The sequence below is a fragment of the Tachysurus vachellii genome, chromosome 1 (genome assembly GCF_030014155.1).
Source record: "Tachysurus vachellii isolate PV-2020 chromosome 1, HZAU_Pvac_v1, whole genome shotgun sequence".
Taxonomy (NCBI): Eukaryota; Metazoa; Chordata; class Actinopteri; order Siluriformes; family Bagridae; genus Tachysurus; species Tachysurus vachellii.
In genome coordinates, this window is record NC_083460.1 from 38,311,399 (window position 1) to 38,335,006 (window position 23,608).

Sequence of the window (23,608 nt, forward strand, 5' to 3'; positions counted from 1 at the left end):
CAGCTAAGTATGGTGACCAAAGCGCACACACACAGCAATGAACAAACACATGCCCGGAGCAGTGGGCAGCCATTTATGCCGCAGCACCCGGGGAGCAGTTGGGGGGTTCGGTGCCTTACTCAAGGGCATATCAGTCGTGGCCGGCCCGAGACTCGAACCCACAACCTTAGGGTTAGGAATCAGACTAACCATTACGCCTCGACTCCCCCAACTAGAAAACTAGAAAACTTCATATGCTAGAATCTAGAGTATATAGTGCTTAGTGTGATTGTACAGTGAGCAGCACGTTGTTTGTGATCCTGTTAACCATCACATCACGATTCCTTTCGTTCGTGAGATACCGCATTTCCAATTTGCTTTGTCGGCTCTGAGGTGAGAGCACGTCCCAGTCGGGAGACAGGATGCCAGCGACTGATTCATTAAGCTGAACGCCACCGAGGAGCTGTCGTCTAATCTCTCGCAGATGTCCGAGCCTCGGAGCCTGAAAACCTGCAGCTGCCCTTCCTGTTAGAACAGAGCGGCACAGGTCAGGCGAGCGAGTCCGCACCATCTGGAGCCGAGCTGAGGGGAACAGAGCGCTTCCCGTATCCCGTTATCGCAAAACTGACACTTAGGAAATCCCTCGAGCTTCAGGAAATGTCAGGAAAGAGTGTGATTGGGGGAAAAAAATGAAGTAAGTGGGACTCGTCACTGATCCTTAAGTGGATGATGATTACAGAGACATCTAGTTAGAGAACGATTCGAAAAGACCGCAGGCGAAAATGCTCACAGGATGTAAAAAATGTAAAAAAAAAAAAACAAGTATCCATCACTAACTGGGTAACTTTTCTTTTTTTTTCCCCTCCATACGTTTCCATAAATGTTGCACTCATTGTTCATTAGATTTAAAAAAACAAACAAAAAACAGCACAGTTTTATTTATTTTTTTTACATTTTTATAATAAATAAATAAACAAAGCAGTGACACTGAAAGTGTGTTTTTAATTTAAAGTGAAAACCTTCACTTTAATAAATATTTATACTGAAATAAAAGAAACGTCTCTGCGGAGAGAATTTCAGAGATCTGGAAGGTTAATCGTATATTCTACACGTTTTCTTGGGTGACGACGAACCTTTCTTTTTGTTTTTATTTAACGACCCTAACACAAATATGCGTCTTCGAATACGGCGATACCCTGGGTTACGTCCCGGGAACGTCCTAGACGTGACGTTAGATCAAGCCGTCGCCTGGCTGATGCTAAACACTGCTATGGTGTGGTTCTGGGTCCTGAGCGAGTGAACGCCAGTAGAAGAGCTCGCGTTTAGCCCTGCGGCAGCTCTACGAGCTACACGCCGCATTTGAGCACCTTAAATCGGCTCGAGACGGCAGACGCGGATCGATGCTGTGATCTCCAGCATTTTACTGCCTGTCGAATTCCCGGCCCACGTAATTGGCAAAACGAAGCTATTGACAGAGGAGCCGCCGCATTGTGTTGAAACGTTGAGAAAGCCGGAGCGTGTGTGCTTTCTCGAAGTCGGTCAGAGATATGAGCTAATTCACTAATGTAACTCTATTACTGAAAGGCATTAGCGCTGCTTTTAAGAATCTCGCTCGGCGCACAAGCCGTGTTATCTCTGGACGGGAGAACGTCGGCCGTGTCTGCTCACGCACTTAGGGAATAGGAGGAATCTGAGCATTAAATCTGATCGGTCACATAACTTGTTTACCTGATGATTGGGGTGTTCTAGTGTATTGTTCTGTGCTTTACAGGATGGAAGTGGAGCAACCAAAATATCTCACATAACCCTTAAACAATACAAGAGAACTCTATAGAGCTTATTCACACATTTACTAACACCCAGGCACACAAACACCAAGACAAACACACTCACCCAAACACCAAAACACACCAACAAACACACTCACCCAACAACAAGACACACCAACAAACACCAAGACAAACACTCACCCAAACACACCAACAAACACCAAGACAAACACTCACCACAACACCAAAACACACCAACACACCAACAAACACTCACCCAACAACAAGACACACCAACAAACACCAAGACAAACACTCACCCAAACACACCAACAAACACCAAGACAAACACTCACCCCAACACCAAAACACACCAACAAACACTCACCCAACAACAAGACACACCAACAAACACCAAGACAAACACTCACCCAAACACCAAGACAAACACACTTACCCAACAAGACATACCAACAAACACCAAGACACCAAAACACACCAACAAACACCAAGACAAACACACTCACCCAAACAAACACCAAGACAAACACACTCACCCAAAGACCAAGACACACCAACAAACACAAAGACAAAACACACTTACCCAAGCTCACCCAAACAAACTAACACACACCCATGCAAACACACCCAAACACCAACACACACTATAACAGGTATGTCTTTGTGCTGGTCATGTTGCATACAATCATGCTTCAGTTAACGTTCATCAAATGTTATAACGGAGGAAAAAACGTGATCTCGGTGGTTGCAGGTCACAGACAGGCTGGTTTTACATTTTCTCTGCTGAGAAACTAACAGTTGGCACAGAACAGTGTAAAAACACACAGGCAGTAAGTGACAGTTTGTGACAGGAAACGTCTCACTGATGAACGAGGTCGAAGAACTGAGAGTCTAGGGTCTACAGTCACCACTCTTTACTACCATGATGAGCAGAAAAGCTTCTGAGAGGCTTTTTACACCTGGTCACTTCATGCGTTTTCTGTGATCAGATAGCTATCCGATGGTAAAAAGACCAGGTCTAAATGCCCTCCGAAACGTTTTTGAGACGGATATAAATCCGATGGTTCAAACCACTTCAGGAGGTGGTCTGGGACGCATTTCAGATGAAACTGGACAGGTGTAAATGAATGTGGTTGTTCAAGCCACATACGTCAGCGCTATACTCCTCCCAAACGGAAGTACGTCACTCGCAGGTGATCTTTCACTCAGGTGTCTCGTTGGGTCTTAAAATGCAGCAAACAGTAAATGCTGTTTTTTGTAACATAACCGTCGTAACGAGTTTTTTCGTCTTCTTTTTGATTGCATTCTGAAAACCGCGTACACCAAAGCGTGTTCCATTTCAATTACCCCGGAAATGAGGTCAAATATATTTGCATTTTGGGCGGGAGTAGAAAGATCGGATCGATATCCGATTCGCCGAGACGCATTTATGTGGCCTGATGTAAATGGAACAGTTTTAACAAATCAGATAGCTATCGGATCAGAGAAAACACATGAAGTGACCAGGTGTAAAAAGGCCCTGACAGAAGATAGCAAAAAGCCCTGTGGGACGCTACATAAGGGCACAGAAAGGTTTGAGCGACTTCTGCCCCGACCCCACACGACCCCGCTCCGGAGCGTCTAACCCGCCGCTCTGCCGTTTACAGCTCGGTGTGCGAAGCGAGCGATTAATCATATAATGGAGTGATGCTCGGCGCAGAGCTGGCCTCTGTAATTTGCTAATCAAAGGAGGTCATTCTTAGGTTAATGCTTTTCATTCAGGAGCTGTATTAAAAATCAGGCATAACTAATTACAGTCGGTGTTTCTGCTGAGTAAACGGCGTGCTAATGAAGTGCAGACGTTTTCAGATGGAGCGTACCGGAACCACGCTGACCAACAATCAGCACTCCGTACCTCAGGACCGTATCTCGGCGCAGGTAGCAAATCTGAGTGAATCTGCATGTTCTAGCCCTGGATTATATATTTCAATTTAACACAGAAAATGGGGACAAACACCAGTTAGCAGGTTCACTTGAGGAGCGGTTTGCAGTAGATTAAACCACTATGCTAATTTTAGAAGAATACAGTGCTAGAAGGGGGAAGTTAGAGGTCTTAGTGAGCAGATCACGAGTTCAAATCCCAAAACTGCCTCAGAGCTCGATCCTCGACTCGCCTCCGTGGTAGAACTGTACTTTGTTTTCGGATAAAATACCCGATGAATAAACGTACGATGAAGGTCAAAACCTGTTCATTAAACAGACAGCAGTCGTGCAGAACACACACACACACACACGCAGGCACAAACACAGAGTGCTTTTATACCCAATTTTATTTTCATCATGATCATCAGATGTTCATCAGAAGAAAGGTGGTGTAAAAATGCCTCTCTCCTTCTCTCTCTCTCTTCCTCTCCCTCTCTCTCTGAGATAGAACAGCTTCATTAGGTCAGATTAGTGAAATAAACTGTAGATCAGTGAAAGTGAAATGAAGCAGCGCTGCACCAAAATGGCGCTGTCTACAGAATTAATCAAGCGTACCTCATGGATCGTTCAAACACTTGTCTATTTTCACCTCCAAATAATCGCTTCTTAATCATCGTCGTCGTCGTCCTCGCAACGGCGGTGTTGCGATATTCATGTTCTAAAACGCTTTAATGTGGGCTGTACGCATTTTTAAAAAAACGTGTGTTCGGAGAATAAGAGCATTGTTTGAAACAATATATTGTGATTATATCGCTAAGCGGCTCGACCTTCGTCGGGCGCGTTTTTATAATCCGTACAGGGCTTTTTATCCGCTGCTGAAATTCAGAACTGCGTCTAACAAAAAGGAGTTCAAAGTGACCTTCAGGATGAAGTCAATGTCAGAGAATCCCCCCCCAACAAAAAAACCCTAGAAGAAGAAGAGTAACAAGAAGACACAACCCTTCATACATAAAGAAAATAAATTAATAAATAAAAACCTAAAAAAAAAAAAAAAATGAAGCACGCACAAAATAAGTAATAGTAAAAAAAAAACAACCAACCTTAAAAATATCTATAATTAAAAGTGTTTAAAATAGAATAAACCTAAAATAATGAACTTGATACGCTAAAATAAACCAGACACAACAATGACAGACTCACCTCAGTAATCCCAGCCACCAAACAAATCAAAAATGTTTAGCGTCTGAATGTCACTAAACGCTAATTAGCTAACGTACAGGGCGGGACGACGTTTCTCCAGAGGATTTAAGAGCTTGTGGTTTTCCTGGAGGACCGCCGGCAGACATGCCCTGCACGTCCTATATGTCAAGAGCTGAAACGGTGAGACTCGGAACAATAAAAGTTGGCTGGGTGGTTCGGAGCGGCGACCATCTAACATCTCTAGCCGTGTAGCCTTGTCTCTGCTCTGATGACATGGCTTTACGTAAATCGTTTCCATAAACACGTGCGATCGGCTACGGAGTCGGGAGGGTTTTCATACATTTACGTTGACGGCGCTCGGTCTGCGCTGCTGAAATACTAACGGTGGTGGATTTCAAACTGTAAAGTATTGATGAGTGACTTACTCTAATAATAATAATAATAATAATAATAATAATAATGACTTTACTGTCAGGACGACCTGATTCCTGTTGATTCTGTAAGACCAGTGCATGATGCTGTATTCATAAACATACGATCCAAAGTCACACCCTTTTGGATGCATTTCCCAGTTAATGGCACCAATTAAAGCAAGTCTTTGTGAGACGAAGAAAATCATATTCCTCAAACGTAAGCAAACATAAATGTGTTATGCAGCAAGAGCTAGCTAGATGAGACCACACACACAAACACACGGCGGTGGGCGAGTGAACAGAAAGGCTCTTAGTCCGTATGATTCTCCTGAAGCTCGCTAACCGTTAGTCATTGATTACAAGAAATTCCAAATGATCATAAGTACTTTGCTCGATGCTGGGAACGACAGAGCTGCTGTGACACCGACTGAGCGCATTGTTACGGTAACTCCCAGCTGACTTCTCCTTCTGTTCTCATATTGATCGCTCCTGGTACATGTAGCATATTATAGATAAACATTACACTGCGTTGAGTGGTTGAAGTGAAGGTCAACTACAACCAATTAACCAATTTTTTTGTTTAAAAAAAAAACAAAACAAAAAAAAACGATCCTTTCATGAAGAACTCGTCGACTCTTGTGATCGTCTTCTGCTCTTCCGGTCCGTTCCCTGAGCAGCGTGAACTTCCTTTTCTTTACCTATAAATGAGTTTACATCAGTATCGACTTTAGGTCCGTCACAGTGCTTGGTTTAAATCTATAACCTGACCAATCCAAGTGTTATTTTAAGAAGGTGAATCGACATTACGGTCAACACCAACACTGGCTTCTTGTCGTTAAGATTCTCGCCGTTTTGAACGTCCGAGGTTCACTTTAATACAACAGAACTTACAGCCTCGCAAGCCTGCAGGTCTGAACGCACGTTTTAAAGCAGCTTTTTATACGAGTTACGTGCACCGACGGCACAAACAAGAAACACGTTTCTGTTGAGGCGTCCGTGTTTTATCCCCACGTCACGCTTTGAGGTGGGAAATGACACCATTACAACTTGCAAGGCACCACACGCTCAGCATCGTTTTTATTGGCAGGCGATACGGCTGAATTTCCGGCTACCAAAAACACATGACCGCGAGGTAGCGTTGCCTAAAATCTAAACAAAATAAAGTCCAGTATTTTTCCCCCCCATCAGTGCCGCTTTCTGTTTCGGCTTGTAACGACATGATCGATACTGACAACTCAATACTGACATCTGCACAATATATCAGCAGCTAAAACATTACTCAATCGCAAATAAAATAATTAACCCGTTGTAAGGGGAATTGCAGATAAATAGAACTGATTACGTCCTGACTTTCTTTATGGATTCCTTATACGGTCATGTACTCGTCGTCCACTTTATTAGGAACATCTGCACGTTTATGATGTTATCTAGTCAGCTAATCACGTGGAGGCTTTGCAATACAAAAACAAATATATATATATATATCATGCAGATACAGGTCGAGCGTTTCAGTTCATGTTCAGCTCAACATGAAAAAGTGTGATCTCTGAATTTAAACTGTGGCAGGGTTGTGGGTGCTAGATGGGCTGGTTTGAGTATTTCAAAAGTTTGTTTGGTTTTTTGTTTTCAGAAGCTGAAGTTGTTTAGCAGGGGTTTAGACAAAATGGTGTGGAAAAACAAACCAAAAAAAAAAAAAAAAAACCCTGTAAACTGAGGGTCTGCAGACTGAAACACCTCGCTGATGAGAGAGATCAGATGAGAAATGGCCAGCATGGTCTAACCTGACAGGAAGTCTATACTGACTCAAAGATTCTCTCTTTACAACCATGGTGAGGGGGAAAAAAAGTGTCTCACAATTCACAGTCTTTAGGTGGAACACCGTACTGATGAGATGAGCTACAACAGAAAACCACAGCAGGTTCCACTCCTGTCAGCCAAGAACAGGAATCTGAGACTCTCCTGGGAATAGATTCACCCAGACTAGAAAAAGACCAGGTGATTTTTTTTTTTTGGTCTAGTTTCTACACCCATGACAACCTGCTGTGGTCTTCTGTAGCATATCCACATGAAGATTAAATGTCTTGTGTATACCGAGATGCTTTTCTGTTCACCACGGTGGTAAAGAACGATTGTGCGAGTTACTATATGAACGACTGTGTGAGTGTGAGTTACTCTTGGCAACGCAAACCGATCTGGCTATTTTCCTCTGGTCTATTATCGACAAAACGTTTCCACACGGCCGCTCGCTGACAGGATGTTTTCTCATCATCTGGTACCAACATCCACGCCATGCTCAAAGTCACACAGATCATACTTTTCACCTATTCTGATGTTTGACGTGAAAATTAATTGTATCTACCGACCTGTATCTGAAAGACTGTAAAGCACTGGCACGATTGGCTGACCGGATATCTGAATAAATAAGCATATAGGATACAGGTGTTCCTTTTAAAGTGGACAATGACAATTCAAAATATCATAAAAAGACAACGTAGCCGCTCAGCTAGCTGCGGCGCTTCAGATTATAGGGTGCCAATACTTTTGTCCTCGTTGAGTAGCTAGTTTTAACTCATGGATTCGTTTTTTTAAGGTCGGTTTCTTTCATACGTACGTAAACAGAAAACGAGCGAGTTTCACCAAATCTGTGTCAGAACCTGGAACAGAGCAATCGAGGTTCCCATGAGCGAGTCTCCTTGTGCACACGTTTGTGCAAACCGAGAGCGGATCTTTCTTGGGATACTAAACAAACCGGATTTTAACGAACACCACGTTATAAAATGTTAGTATTCAGGTCTTGCTTGAAAAAAAACAAAACAAAACAAAAAACTAGTTCTCTGAATGCATCTGAAAGAAAGTAAAACTTCTTGAGGATTTGATTAGTTTCATTTCAAACTTTTCACAAATGGTTCCTTTCTTTTCTTTTTAATCGTCACCACAGACTTCACCTAGGATTAAAATATCACGGTTTTGAAGTGACCAGTTTATCTTACCAGGGAAAAAGATCATCATCAGAACCGTAATACCGAGATTAGACGAATCAAACGGATCGGATGAGTCCGATCGGAACCGGTTTAAATCACCACCGTGAAGCTTCACGTGTTCACTTCACTTCACTCAAAACCAAATCAAACCAAAGGAAGCTTTCAGAAATGAAGTGGAATAATAAAAAAAAAAACACTTAGCAGATGAAATGAGTTTCAATGCCACACAAACAAACTGCCTGGTTGAACAAGTACAATTATGTCATTATCATCATCATCTTACACAAGTATTTCATCAGGTTTATTAGTCACCTGGACAGAAAAACTGCTCATAACCTAGTAAACTAACATAACTAGTACTTCATGTCTTGTAGGAAGGTTCATCCGGATGAAAAACCTTCAAGAAATAGGAGTTTTGTAGAAAAACAAATGAACTCGAGTAGGTTTAAAGTTAGACGTGAAAAAAATTGGGTTGTAAAACTAGCACTCAACTAGTCAGGACTAGTTAATATTAAACTATTTACATCACAATAATAACAACAGCAACAACAACAATGATGGAATATTATAAATACAACGTTATATTCACCACTAACGTTAATTATTTCCAGACATAAAACTTTAGATTCTATATTAATACGGTTAGTTAATTAAAAAAAAAAGAAAAATCTTTTTAAGCTAGCTCGTTTATTGTTGTAGCAAGTGGTCCACAATGCTATCGATGCTAACTAGCTAGACAAAAAAAAAAAAACCCCGCAAAACCTAAACTTCGCGATGAACTACTTCAGTTCACACGACCTTCCCTTTGGTTCCTTTGTTTTTTCTTAACAAAAACCTAATCTTAAAAGTCTGGATTTTTCCTCATAAACGAAAAAATATATTGTTTAAAAGTGAAACCTGTTCGAAAACAGGCAACATGTGCAGAAGGCAACGGTGGTAAATAGATAGTTAGCCGCGATGCTAAAGAGCTAACGAGTTAGCATGCTAGCTCGGGAGGAAGGAGGGTCAATGGTGAGGTAGATGGACAAGATAGCGAGCGTGCTAAGAGCTAAATGCTAAGAGCTAAATGCTAAGTGCTAAGAGCTAAATGCTAAGTGCTAAGAGCTAAATGCTAAGTGCTAAGAGCTAAATGCTAAGTGCTAAGAGCTAAATGCTAAGAGCTAAATGCTAAGTGCTAAGAGCTAAATGCTAGCTTGTCTTTATCAAGCAAATACGTGACAGAGTTTCCAGGATTAAAACGAAGGAAATAAAAGAAGAAAAAGCTTCGTATATAATGTGATTATTAGTGTGAGAAAGCGGACTCACCCCGGTCATAACAAACTCCTATCCAGACTGTAACACTTGTGTACATTCCATAGATGAAGGTAGAAGGAAAAAAAAAGGTGTCTTTAGACGACAATAAGAGAAAATGTAGATAATAATAACGATGAAGGATCCGGGAGCAGCACGAGGCGAGGCGCGGCACGGCGTCCAGCACACGGAGGCCAGCACTCACACACAGGGAAGGCCGGAGACGCGCTGGATCGCAGCCATGGCGCTCTTCAGGATCACCGTTCACACGAAACGGAAAACGGCGCCTCGAGCTCACACCGGAATCAAAGCGTTCCCTTTCATCCTCGGATTAAATAAATCCCACATCGTGCAGCGTCGGTTTCTTTCTCAAACTAGAATTATTCATATTCGGTTTCGTTCTCTCTCTCTGTATTATATATACACATAAATATATATGTGTGTAAAAAAAGAAAATCAATCTATAGGTTTAGAGCACGCGCCGAATCCCGGTCTCTGTCCCGTCCGTCCGCTCTCTGTCTCCTTCCCTCTCGAGCGCTCAGCGATACAATGTAACCAAAACGGCAGCGCGAGAGCCATGAAATCCAGGAGACGATTCCGGGCGGATCCTGGAGCGGCGCAAGATAAAAACCGGAAACTGGATCGCACTGACAAGTTCCTGTTTTTCCACAAAGCGAAGGCACACGGTGTGATAGAGATGAGTGTGTGTTGTGTTGGTGTTGTGTTGGTGTTGTGTTGGTGTTGTGTTGGTGTTGTGTTAGTGTGGTTTGGTGTTGATGTGATGTGGTGTTGTGTTAGTGTGGTGTGGTGTTGATGTGCTGGTTGTGGTGTGGAGTTGATGTAGTGGTGTTGGTGTGCGGAGTTGATGTAGTGGTGTTGGTGGTGTGTGGTGTTGATGTGGTGTTTTGACGTGGTGGTGTTGGTGGGGTGTTGAGGTGTGGTGTTGATGTAGTGGTGTTGGTGTGTGGTGTTGATGTGGTGGTGTTGGTGTTGATGTGGTGTTTTGACGTGGTGGTGTTGGTGGGGTGTTGAGGTGTGGTGTTGATGTGGTGTTGTGTGGTGTTGAGCTGTGGTGTTGATGTGGTGGTGTTGAGGTGTGGTGTTGATGTTGTGGCGTGATGCAGGACAACCTGCAATGATGTGAAGGGCATTTTATGGTTTGGCTCCTTGTTTTCCACGCAGAAGAAACGTCACTGCAAAACAATCCGACGTTCATCTGACTTTTTTGTTTGCATGCACACAATAATAATAAATAATAATAATAATAATAATAATAATAATAATAATAATTCGGATAAGCGTTAGAAAATGAATGAATGAATAATAATTATAATAATAATAATAATAATAATAATAATAACGATAATAATAATAATAATCATAACAATAATAATAATAATAATAATAACGATAATAATAATAATAATAATAATAACAACGATAATAATAATAATAATAATAATAATAATAATAATAATAATAATCATACGTTTTCTGTAAGGAGTCTCCAGTGTCAGAGCTTTGTAAGAGTCTGAGATTCTAACATGGGAAAGTCAGAGTTTCTGGTTTCCTGGTAACCTGAGAAGCTTATTTTTGTCTTATTCTCTGAGAGAGAGAGAGAGTGAGGAAGAGAGGGAGAGAGAGATAGAGAGATAGAGATAGGGAGAGGGAGAGAGAGAGAGAGAAAGAAAGAAAGAACAGGAACTGACTTGGTTCACAGGTTTAAACTAAATTGTTCAGCTGTGCAGTGGAGGCAGTAACCACAGTGTTTTCTGGCCACACACCCGATTATTGTTGTTTTATCAAGTTCAAATCAGCCAAGCTTTACATTTTTGTTCTATATCGTATTAAAGCACACAATGTGCCGAAACAGCTTCGGCTTTTCCACCAGGAGTTTTTTTGCACCTCTCCATTTTGATAAACGAGCAAAACTATAAACAGGCCAAGGGTGGAGGAAATCTTAAAGCATAGTGTTCAAACCGATCTATTACTCTTATTTATCTACAGCCCCGGTTTAAACAGAGACATCCTAAAAAATATCAGCCCCTGTTCGCCTTGTTAGGAGCTAACTGCTGTCATCAGTCACTGGACACGAGAGCAACTCCCAAGAAGTTCAGGAGCAGGACAATTAATAGGAGGCGAAGAAAGAAAGAAAAAAAAAGGGTAAAAACTGCTTCAATGATATAGCTGTAACTTTTGCACAATAAACGTCTACTACATCTTATAAAATAATATAAAAAGTCCAGAGTTATTTGAAGAGATTTTAGAAGAAGACCACTTTATATTGCAAACCTGCACTTTCCAGCACAGTGGAATAAATTATTCATATTGCTTTGAAGGGGGGCACGGTGGCTTAGTGGTTAGCACGTTCGCCTCACACCTCCAGGGTTGGGGGTTCGAATCCCACCTCCGCCTTGTGTGTGTGGAGTTTGCATGTTCTCCCCGTACCTCGGGGGTTTCCTCCGGGTACTCCGGTTTCCTCCCCCGGTCCAAAGACATGCATGGTAGGTTGATTGGCATCTCTGGAAAAATTGTCTGTACTGTGTGATTGCGTGAGTGAATGAGAGTGTGTGTGTGCCCTGCGATGGGTTGGCACTCCGTCCAGGGTGTATCCTGCCTTGATGCCCAATGACGCCTGAGATAGGCACAGGCTCTCCGTGACCCGAGGTAGTTCGGATAAGCGGTAGAAGATGAATGAGTATTTTTGAAAGTTGGGGTTTGATTCAGTGCCTTTAAAGCAAAGAGGGTTAAGAGCCGTTCTTAGAGAGCCAGCAGTGTTAACTTAGTGGTGCTGGGGCTTGAACCCAAACCCATAAACAACCCAGAGCTCTCTACATGAGATCAAGTCTCTATGTAAGATCTTGTGCTTATATGCAGTTTCAGAGGAACACATTTCAATGGAAATCAAGAGACAGCGACGTTTATCGCCTGTAACGTTTCCAGAAAGCTTCATCGAACGGGGGAAAATAAATAAATAATCAGATTTATGCGCTCTGGCTCACGGGAGATCAGACACCTCGTTTTTCAGACTCCTACTGTATACGATAAGACAAAAAAAGGGGGGTGGAATTTTATACAACTAGACTATTTATTAGGTTTGTTCAGGTCCAGTCGTATTTACAAGTTTACAACTCACATGAAAATTTTGGCTGCATCTAGAAGAGCGGTGGCTCGAGTGGGATGTTGATCGGAAGGTTAAAGTTCAAGCCAATCCAAACCTCACCAAACCCTAAAGCTGCAAAAACCGTCCGTATTTTTATTTCATTTTTTTGTGTAGATCGTTTTGTTTGAATTTGAATTCGAGTTCAAATTCAATTTATTTGTATAGCGCTTTTGACGATTCCCATTGTCTCAAAGCAGCTTTACAGAAGTATAGATACAGGAGAGTAAAAAAAAGGAATAAATATATATATAATAAGAATAAGAAGAAAAAATATTAAATACATTTGAAGATTAAAATCAATTTAAAAATATTAATTTAAAATACTATATATATATATATATATATATCCCTATCCGTAACGAGCAAGCCGGTAGTGACGGCGGCGAGGATAAACTCCCTGAGATGATATGAGGAAGAAACCTTAAGATGGACCAGGCTCAGAAGGGAACCTCATCCTCATTTGGGTGACACTGAACAGGAAATAATGTAAATAATGTCCTCATTACAACAGTTTATAATAGTGCAACCGAGAGCTCCTGAGGAACTAATGGGTCAGCAGTGAATGAATGGGTTTGATTATCACTTACACACGTCTACATTCCTGTCATCTTTGTAACGTGATTGACGTCCAAATGTAGTTACGAGCTGTAAAGTCGGAATTTACTCACTTTAGTCACTTTATTAGACGCAAGACATTTTTTTCAACACGTTAAAGAACAAAGGATGGACATCAGGTGTGTTTTGCTTTTAAAGGTTTTTATTCAATGTATGAAGCCACTGTAAATGTGTCATTACGCAGACACACACACACACACACATATATATATATATACACATACATGTGTGTGTATATATATATATATTATATATATATATATATATATATATACATACATACACATATATATACATACATATTTATATATAATCTAAAAAATATATGTGTATATATATTTAAAAAAAAAATAATTATATATATATATATATATATATATATATATATATATATATATATATATATATATATATATATATATAAAAAGATTTCTCTAGTGTAAATTTTCCAGCTTGCTTGTATTTCAATAACTTACCATAAAACAAATACATCATACCGGAAAATAACCAAAAGCAGACATTTATATTCCAACATTTATTTATTTATTTTTAACTGACACACCCCCATTCTGAAACTCGTAATTACGACTTTGTAGTGTCACTCACGTGCGTTCGACTTGTAAATCGAAAGTCAGGATTTTATCAGAGCTTTGTTTTAAATCACTGGAGTTGGTTGTGAAGCGCATTGTTTGTTCTTTATTTCATCCTTGTTGGACTTTTTATTTGTTAATGAAATTCATTTTCACCTCCTTCTCAAAGTCGTAATTACTCATTTCCCATTAGGTTGAGAGGGAATGCGTGCTAGTCTTAGGGTTCTAAGATTAAAGAACAGGAATACAGGATGAGTTTCCAGGTCTAACCTCCAGCTTGCTCTCAGACTGTTCCCTCGTTCACATACAAAGGGAGAGCCTATTCCTGAGCTAGTTAACACCATCACACTGTTCAATCACGCTTTAAATAGCCCACACTGTTTGTTTAACCAAACCCAGGAATGTGTTAATAATAAGTCCAAGTTGAATTTAATACCTGGCCTCTCGAGGCTCACCGTGAAACCAATTTTCAGTGTTTTTTTGTGTTCCTTTCAGGCCATGATTTAAAAAAAAAAGAGCTTTTGTGTTGAGACACGAGAAGAGCTCCTGAGATCTGTAGGTGGTTGAGATGGCCGAGTCTGATTAGGTGGCTCGAGGCAAGAGAGGGATTTACTTATTAATTTAACGTGAACATTTCTTTTTTTTTTCTCTCCTTTTGGGAACTGATAAAACCTGGGATTAGTTTCTATCAGATACATTTTCACTGAGAACCTAGTTGTGAATCCAACGATCAGTTTAATTTCCTGTAGCTTCTATTTTTTGGGAGCTACTTGAAAATCTCATCGTTGCCGCACAGTGCCGTAAACGATCGTGTTAAAAATGGTAATCGTTGGCAAATCATATAGGAGAAAGAAAACACTTAATGGAAAACTATCAATGTTAAGGAGCTTTGAATCAGACCAACATTGATTACTTTGGTCTAACATGACTCCCCATTGTGTTTGTTCCATATTCATCAAGCTCAAATCAGACAAGCTTCATTTTCTTTCTTGTGTCATTGCTCCTGTTTTGTCGTGTCCATGTTAAGTATTGAATGTCTTAACCGTGTCCCGTTCCACAGTGGTGGTTAATGTGAAGCTCATAGCAAAGTAGCCTACTAGGGTTAAAGGTTCCATAAAATAAGTCTTTTTTTTTTACTGTATTCAAAGTAAACAGTGATATAAAACCCATCTCTGCTCTCTGAGATGCACTGAGTGCTTGTTTGTGATCATCTAAAATATGAAGGTGTTTATCTTCAACCACTATAAAATTCTGTGAGGTTATCAACAGAGGGGGAAAAACACACGTCTCACACCGAAAGCCAATCAGACTCACCGACAGAAAATCAGTCATTTGTTTTATACCGATTGAAAATGTCTGATAAGTTCATTCATTGCAGCGGAACTTAAAATGCAACTAGATTTGTAAAGTTTGTCACGACAAACTTTGTTGTTGGCTTTGACAAAGCCGGTGTTTTTGGAGGCTGGTGGACATAAGGATCAGCGTTACGTTTGGAGGCAAGTGGACAGAAAGCTAGGGTGCCAAAACATTTGGAGTGGGGACAAGCATGTGACGTCATCCGAATCCCATGTGACGTCATCCGAATACTCATATTTTCAAGTGACGTCATCAGAATACCCGTGAGGAAGTTCCCCTCATTGTTCTGAGTGTTTTGATATGTCACATGTCCATGTTGTAAAACCCTAAACCCTAAAGGAGCTGGCCGAGTTTGATGTAGATAGTTCGAAAGCTTGCCCAGTTATAAACCTCCAAAGTTTATAATGGGAGTCTATGGGGAAAAAGGCCACTTTGAGACCCGGTACCGGAAGTACCGGTACTCAGATCGCTTAGAAAAGTAATAGCAACAAACTTCAGACCAGGTTCTACAACATATCCGAATTTGGTGCATGTGGCTCGAAAGCCCTAGGAGGAGTTACTCTTTATAAATTTTTGTCTAAGCTTAAATAGGAAAACAGAATGTTGGCTTCTACAAAGCGACATAATTAAAGCTGAATAAAATGTATGATAAGTATTAAAACATTATAAATGTTAATCGGTGGTGAATTGTGGTAAAGTATTAATAAAATCCCATGTTGTTATTGAAAGATAATCAGCTTCAGAGTGGTACGGCTGCATCGCACAACCCTGACGTTGATTATTTTCCTGTAGCAGCACAACCTGTCATGGTTTAGTCCTTACTGATCAGGTTCAAATGATTCAAGCCTTATTTTATCTCATACGTCACCATGGATTTGGAAAAACAGACGCATTTGAAACTGGAATTCGGAGCGTTGTTGACAAAATCTTACGAACACAGCTCCAGTAAACCAACCATAGAACATAGACTTTCACTTGAAGCGAAATATATGAAAGTAACCCGTGTTGTGACTTCACATCACACACAATTCAGTTATGTTGAAGTTAATACAGCACAAGAGCCAGCCCTTAATTTTTGGATAATTGTGGTTTAAGGGAAAAAAAAAAAAAGCCCCTCACAGCTTGTGCTTTTGTGCCATTGTTCCCTTCGTGAAGGCTGCCATTAAGGCGAGTCGTTTGGCACGGTCGTTCGCTCTATCTGGTGCCGAGGTGCTCGTGTCACGAAGAGGCTCCTCAATCACTTTAAGGAGAGCAGAGAGAGGAAAAAAAAAAAAACCCCTAAGTGTTTCTGCCTGTGACAGCCATTGTGGTGCGAAATGAGAAGGGCAGCTCTGATACGGCTCTGCAGCACAATCGCTTCTTTGCTAAGCAGACATTCCGTGCTCGGCCGAGCGGCTCGTTTTGGCTCCACCCGCACGCAGGGAATTTTATTTTGTGGTGTAAATAACTGTGACGGAATGAGCGATGATGCTTCTAGTTCATTTTAATCTTTTTTTTTTTAATAGGTCAAGCCAAAGAGAGAAAACGCAGCATGGTGTACAGAGTGTAGTTTTCTGTTTAGAGATGCATGAGTGTCACTTTGTCCCGTGGGTAACAGTGTCCCTCGATGAATGGCACTGTAGTGTGACACGGCCTGCTCCGCTTGTCTATTGGCTGGAAGCTCGGGTCCTCGTGGCCCGGCATGGCTTTGTCGAGGTCAGGCTGGTCAGGCCGGCTGCATTAACCCCCTCTTGGCACTTTGGTGAATCTGACTCTCTAACTTCCCTGTGTAAAAGACAGAGGCGGGGGGAGGGGAGGGGAATAGGGGTGTTGGGGGGGGTGTAGGTTAGTCACGGATCAAGCTTCAGTGTCTAACAAAAAGCTGCTGAAGTAAAAAAAAAAAAAAAAAAAACGACAAGATCAAACCTTCCTATATAAAACAAGCAGGTCATGTTATAAATGTATTAAATGTTTGTGTATTCTAGATACAGAATCGCTGCCATAAATCTGAAATAAAATTCCCACCACATTTATCCAGAATTGTCCTTCCACTTCCTACAATACTGAAAATATAACATTTGCACCGATCCCTTCAGACGCCATCCTGCGCATATCCCTTTTAAACCAACCTTTTACAGTAGAACTTAAGCCCTATTCGGACGGGATTAGTTTGACGTGGGGACGTGGGGGTAAAGTAATTATTACCAGAGCTTCTCTGTGATTTTAGTCCCGTCTGAATGTGCCATCTCGGTAATCATTACGGACAATGTCAGTAAAGATTACGGCGACTTTTACCTTCTGTAAAAAGGTCTGGAAAAATTACCTCAGGTAATACTAATCCCGTCCGAATAGACCCGCTGTAAATATGTACGGTAAAATTACGTCATTTCCTGTTTAAAAGTAGTTTTTGGCGCGTTTTGCAAGCATGGAGGCTCCATGTTGTCTGTTTGTGCACGTGATAACAGGAAGCAACGTCATACGCACATGACGACAAGGAGGTTACTGTGGTGCGTAAAGCGAGTTACCCCTCCCACTTCTGCTAGTTTTACTGAGATGACTTGTCCCGTGCGAATTTGCCAATTAATATTACAGACGTCCTGAAGTAAAATACTCCACGTCCCCACGTAAAACTAATCCCGTCCGAATAGGGCTTTTGTCTGTAAATATTCTCTGGGTATAATGGGTCAAATCTAGCTACACACAGCTAGCAAACAGGGAGCGATACCAGGGACACTCATGTGTGACATTTTATCTCATTTTATACAACTGAGCAATTGAGGGTTAAGCGCCTTGCTAAAGGGCCCAGCACTGGACCTGAGATTTGACCCGACAACCTTCCGATCGGTGGTCCAACACCTTACCCACTAAGCTACCACATCCCCGTGTTCGTTCATTCAGCATGCCGCCACATCATTTTCGGCTAGTCGGATACGTTTTAGACGCGAGCTAGAAAGAAAGCTAACTAAAGTTCTGTACTAAAGTTTATAAAGGGGCGTAAAGATGGCACCGATGCTTTTGTTACTACAGGCTGGCGTTGATTCTCTCCGCTGTCGTGTTTCCTTACACCTTTCCTTCCTTGTGTTCTGCACATAGCTAGCTAGCTATTCAACGTTAGTCCATATGGTATCATTTCAAGTTTAGCCAGTAGCCTGTAATTAATAAAAGGTTGTGTAGGTGTACAGTGGATGTACGTTTGTAGCTACATTCTGACCATATTTATGTTATGTTTTTCCACCAATTATTATTATTTGTATGAATTTATGTTTTTGCACTTAGCTAACTATCACAGCACCTCTTTTAAAATAATTTCATGAGTTTTTTGGTCATCTTATAAAGAAAGATTTATCCATCTTTCTCGACTACCTCCACCCATTTTTCTAGTTATTGTTTTTTTTTTTTGACAAGTTTGCATAATAAACATTTCCATGAGTGTGGAAACGCACAGTAAGCGCAAAAAAAAAAAAAAAAAAATTGTTCTGCTTTCAGAACAGACAAATATTAAACTACCTCATTTAAGGAATAAAAGACTTGTGAAGTGTGTTTTAGAAAAATAATCCAAGCGAAATACATTTTCATTTTTAGACAGCTGAGAAATTAATTGTGAAGGGCCGTGCTAAGGGGCCCGGGAGTGGCAGCTTGGTGTACCTGGGATTTGAACTCATCACCACTGATCTACCACTTCCCACTTCCCATAGACGCATAAATTTCCTGGTGGTAATAGTAACTCTGGACGCTGGACGCTCCTTTCATAAACGTTACATTATAGAGAAGTTCTTTGTTAAACAAAAATGTTCTTCGACCTGTGTGTACTTAGTAGCCTTAGATTATGTAGATCATCTACCACATGAGATTCCGTGGATTAGTTAATGTTCCTATCTAACTTTCTGTGTGAGAGAAAATGAACTGAAACCTCTTAAGCAACAAGATTTGAGAATTCAACAGAATTGTGACAAAATAAAAACACCCCCCCCCCACACACACACACTGTTTCAAGTGCTGACATGATGAGAGTCAATATACCTAGTAAACTACAGCTTATATCACATCACGAGCAAACGTAACAAATTTGAAAGGCGCATCAATCTCCCCCCCCCGCCCCCCTTTAAACTGTACCAGCCTGGGCAACTAATTTTCTCCGACAGAGAAATGTAAGATGCTATTAAAGCCCAGATCGATCCTTGAGACAGATAAAGAGCTCCAATTTACCAATATCCAACTGTGTCAGGCGAGCGAGCGAGCTCTCCATGCCTTTAGTTACTCCGAGCAAATCCTGAATCGCAATTAACTGAGAAAAGCTCAGGGTTGTTATCTAGCTGTTAACCTTAAAGACCCTGGAGGCGTTTCAGCTCCGGAGCACAAAGGCTGGTTAATGTGATCCGTGCCGGGATCCTCGCGTGTCGTCAGGTGGCCAACTTCAACTGAACCCTGAAGGTTTTTTTTTCCTCTAAGACTGGAAAAGCGACATAACGGTGGCCTGGAGCATCCAGCGGATGTCATCGCGGACGCTGGAAGTGAATCGATAACGTTACAGGATTATGAGCAAAAGCATCAGCGTCCACTTTGGCATCACGGTGAAAAGCTTTTAAGGCACATTTGTAAGACTAACATAAAAATAAATATACAACCCCGTAAACATTTGTAACCAAATACGAGCACATTACATGGACTGAATGTGTTCTAAACAAATAGAGATACGAATCGGAGGAGCGCTACTATTCTTTTTTTCTTTTCCTTTCTTCCCTTAAGGTTAACAAGGCATCCCAGTTGTTCATGAAGAACAGGGATCCAAAACAAAAACATCACCTGACTCTAGCGTTTTACTTTTTAGTCTTTCAATAAACACATTAATGTAAAGTGATCCTTACTAAACTGCCTGGTCAGGACTTCAGTGGTTTCATTTGGCTGCTAGTTTGTTTAGATGCGTATATACGTTTTTAAATAGCACTAAATAACTTCCTTAAATGGAAAGAAAGGAAAAAAAAAAAACAGTTCTGGTTTGCATTACACCCATTACACTGGTTTAACAATGCTAGCTTGCTGACTAGCTGAATGCTGCAGGAAGCATGTCAGGCAAATATTTTGCACGTGTCCTCAAATGAGCACTAAAGTTGACAGGGTGAATCGCATCAGCAGTGAAATCCATGACTCGTCAGATTAGGAATGTCCTATTGATGAAGAACTTCATACAAAAGGGCATACGGTTGACGCTCCCTGCCACCTTTGGCTTGAAAAGTGAACAGCTGGCACTGACAGGCGTAATTATACAGTCAGGGCTGGAGTCTGAGAGCATGATGTAAGTTAAACGCAGCAGCTTTCATCAGCTGTTTTCTTTTTATCTGTCTTGTCTCATTAAGGCTGAGCTCGAGGGACATGAGAACGTAAACAAGCTGTCCACGAACGCTCTCCTCCGACGGATCTGTCACCATTTTCAAAGCATACTGGCAAAGACGTGAGAGAACCTCGAGCTGCCAGACATGACAGAATAAGTCAGATATGTTTGTGGGCCAAACAAATCAGAAACGCTCGCTCGCTCGCTCGCTCGAGGAATCTGTCTTGCCGTAACTCTAGAGCACGTTTCTTAGTGCAGGAGAAATGATTCTTTTTAATAGACCTTGAACCCTGGAGATGAAAGAGCACGGCGGTTAGATGCAATAAGCGCGCCGTATTACGAAGATGACAACTGCGTATTACGGATGAGTGCTCAAGAGCTGAGCTGTACAAATGGCTGATCTTTCCATCTTACAGCATCCAGGCTGCTGAGGCAACTCCTAAGACCCTGGAATATCGATCTGGTGAGATAATTTCCCATTGATTGCTGCTCTGTTTGGGGGGCTGCTGCTGTGCTGCCGAGCAGTTTATTACCCACAGTGCAGCTAGGGAGCAGGGCCAATAATGGGCGCAGTGTGTCTACGGCACTGCTGCTACTTCATCATCGGCCTCGCCTTCTCTACCCTTCCCTTCCTTCCCCCTCTCCTCTTCGTCCTTGCATCCTGGCCTGCGGTTCACATGCAGCTATCTTGCTTTTCTCCACGCGGCACACAATAGCGCCTTTTAATGTAGGACGGGTGGGCGGGTGCACGGTCGAATGTGGGGTTTTGCATATGGAAATGGAGAGCCATCGAGACGCTTGTTCGCTGCGAGACGGCAATTAAATCTAACGATCCATAATTAGAGATTCCCAGGAATATAAATGAGAAACGTTCATAAAGGCGGCGCCATGAATCTCAATCCACGGTATATTTCCTCACTGGTCTGGAGACGAGAGCAGATTCACAGACAAAGATTTGTATGAAAGAAATGACATGAAAATAGCAAAAAACAGCTAACGCTCTTCTAGTATGTATCACTGAATCACGTTGGCATCATTTCACCTAAACAAAAACTAATGTTAAAACAGATCTTTATAGCAAGAGTAAAGACTGATTTTTATTCTCTTCCTCATTAAAGCCTGTTAACCTTCGCTGGAACAGTCGATCGTTATCGCGCTTATATGCAACACGAAAAATATTCAAAACCATGCGACGCACAGAATACGTAGTTTTTACGAGACATGACGCGGCACTGTAAGGAGATCGTCTTCTGTAGAACCTTCCAGTAAAACTGCAGTCGTGTTTGTTTAAAGAAAAAGTCACTTCACACACACACACACAAAAAAAAATCTGCTATCTGTGAAAACGCATCACGGTTAAACTGTCCATCAGTCGTCCTAATCATTAAACCGATGCTCTGTCCACGAAATGAGCTTGAACTTTGCCTGTTGTGTTGCTTAGCAACAAAATCTTCCTCTTAACGAAGGATAGTTGTCGGCTAAAGAATCGTTTAATGCAAATTTTATTCAGTGTAAATTTACTTGTTTACTGAAATTTGTTTTTTTTTTGGAGGTGTTTTATAAAAGCAATAACCCATTCGAGGCCTCGAGTGTTTTAAGGCATGACATAGAGCTTTAGTTTAACATTAGAGCTTCTCATACTGAGCTTAACCCCGGGTCATCGTCCTTCTGAACCCTGTGTTTAACCCTGGGTACAGGAACGTTTCACACCTGAAATTTAGAATTGGGGCTAGAAAGGATTTTTACCCTCTGAAGCAGAGTTAACTGTTTTTGCAGCGTTAACCCTGCAATTACGGTGCCACACGTGTTGGTGCTGTGTGAGAATGTTACGCTTAGATGCTTAGCAACAGACACACAATCGGAAATGAAACAGCGTGTGCCTCACACCGTGTGCTTTGTACAATCCGAGAAACCCTGCGTGTTTTGTGAACAGCAGCTGAAGAGTTGAATAAAAATGTAGTATTCAATTAGTCACTAAGCAATTTTTAAATGTTTTACATAAAGCCTTTAACTTTTTCACAGCGGAAAGTCTTGTGTGATTATAACACAACCGCTACACTACTGAAGCTAGCGAGGACACCTGAGGTGTTAATTAGCCTAAAGATCAAGCATAATGAATCGTGACTTTGGCTTATATTAGCATTAACATCTTAAAAAACACAATACCGTTCTTTATGTTCACAATCGTTTTCTTGGTGTGTAATAGAGATGAGACTGCACTTTCAAATATCCCCTTGGCAGAGCTAGCGCTACAAGTAATAAATGATTAGCTGCTCCTTTACATTAAACTGTTACACGCAGCTGCTCAGAATCAATGTCTTGACATTTACAATCAGCGGCGAATAGCTAACAGGAGTCATTATGCCACAGTGAAATGAAACAAATCATCGGTTCCAGAGTGTTTACGAAAAATTTCACAACATTAAAATCTTTGTTTTGTTATTTTCCCAGCTTAGATTTCCCCTGCGTTACACTCGAAAGTGCTGGAATAAGACTCGCTCTTCGCTGTAGTGCCAGGGCACTGATGCGAGAAAACACACCACCAACACAAACTACTGTCAAAATCGCTGAGCCTGAGAGATACGGTGCTGTGCTACACAATCCTCCACACCACCACACAGTGCTTTATGCTTTTTGTTATGCTCCTTTGAGCATCAGGAAGAATAAATGTCTGTATTATTAAACAGCGTTCCTTGGCTCCTCACAGTACATCTATTTCCTATTACATCCTGTAGTTACTGCGTAATATGCTTTAGGATTGATAATGCGATAAGAATCCGAGGCGTTTGTTCTTTGCTGAATCTAAATCTTTGCTAAAGCTCCTGTCAAGTGATTTTTGTAATAATTAGATTAATAAGACAGCAAAAGAAAGATTATTGTGTTCATACACTGTACACTGCTGCATCTTTTTACAAAGTGCTGTCTACCCTCTTCCGCATACATGACCTCATGATGGGCTAGTGGCTTTGTGATTGACACAGATGCCCCTTTTCCACCAAAAAGAACCGGGTGCTGGTTCAG

The 23,608-nt window shown here is 41.3% G+C and overlaps 2 protein-coding genes across 6 annotated transcripts in view; both read right to left on the minus strand.

The window, feature by feature from the left end:
• Positions 1-10,081, minus strand: part of znf609b (zinc finger protein 609b) — a 64,237-nt gene extending 54,156 nt beyond the window's left edge. For all 4 annotated transcript variants that reach the window (XM_060886766.1, XM_060886775.1, XM_060886752.1 and 1 more), the window contains exon 1: positions 9,571-10,081. The gene's annotated coding sequence lies outside the window, so the exon portion shown is untranslated. The remainder of the gene's footprint in view (positions 1-9,570) is intronic.
• A 3,728-nt stretch (positions 10,082-13,809) lies between these two features.
• The window catches only part of trip4 (thyroid hormone receptor interactor 4), a 67,820-nt gene continuing 58,021 nt past the window's right edge, over positions 13,810-23,608 (minus strand). Inside the window, exon 13 of one of the 2 annotated variants that reach the window (XM_060886785.1) lies at positions 13,810-17,043. In XM_060886785.1, coding sequence (XP_060742768.1) covers positions 16,985-17,043 — 59 coding nt within the window. In that variant the 3' untranslated portion in view covers positions 13,810-16,984. The remainder of the gene's footprint in view (positions 17,044-23,608) is intronic. The other variant, XM_060886791.1, reaches the window with a different exon arrangement.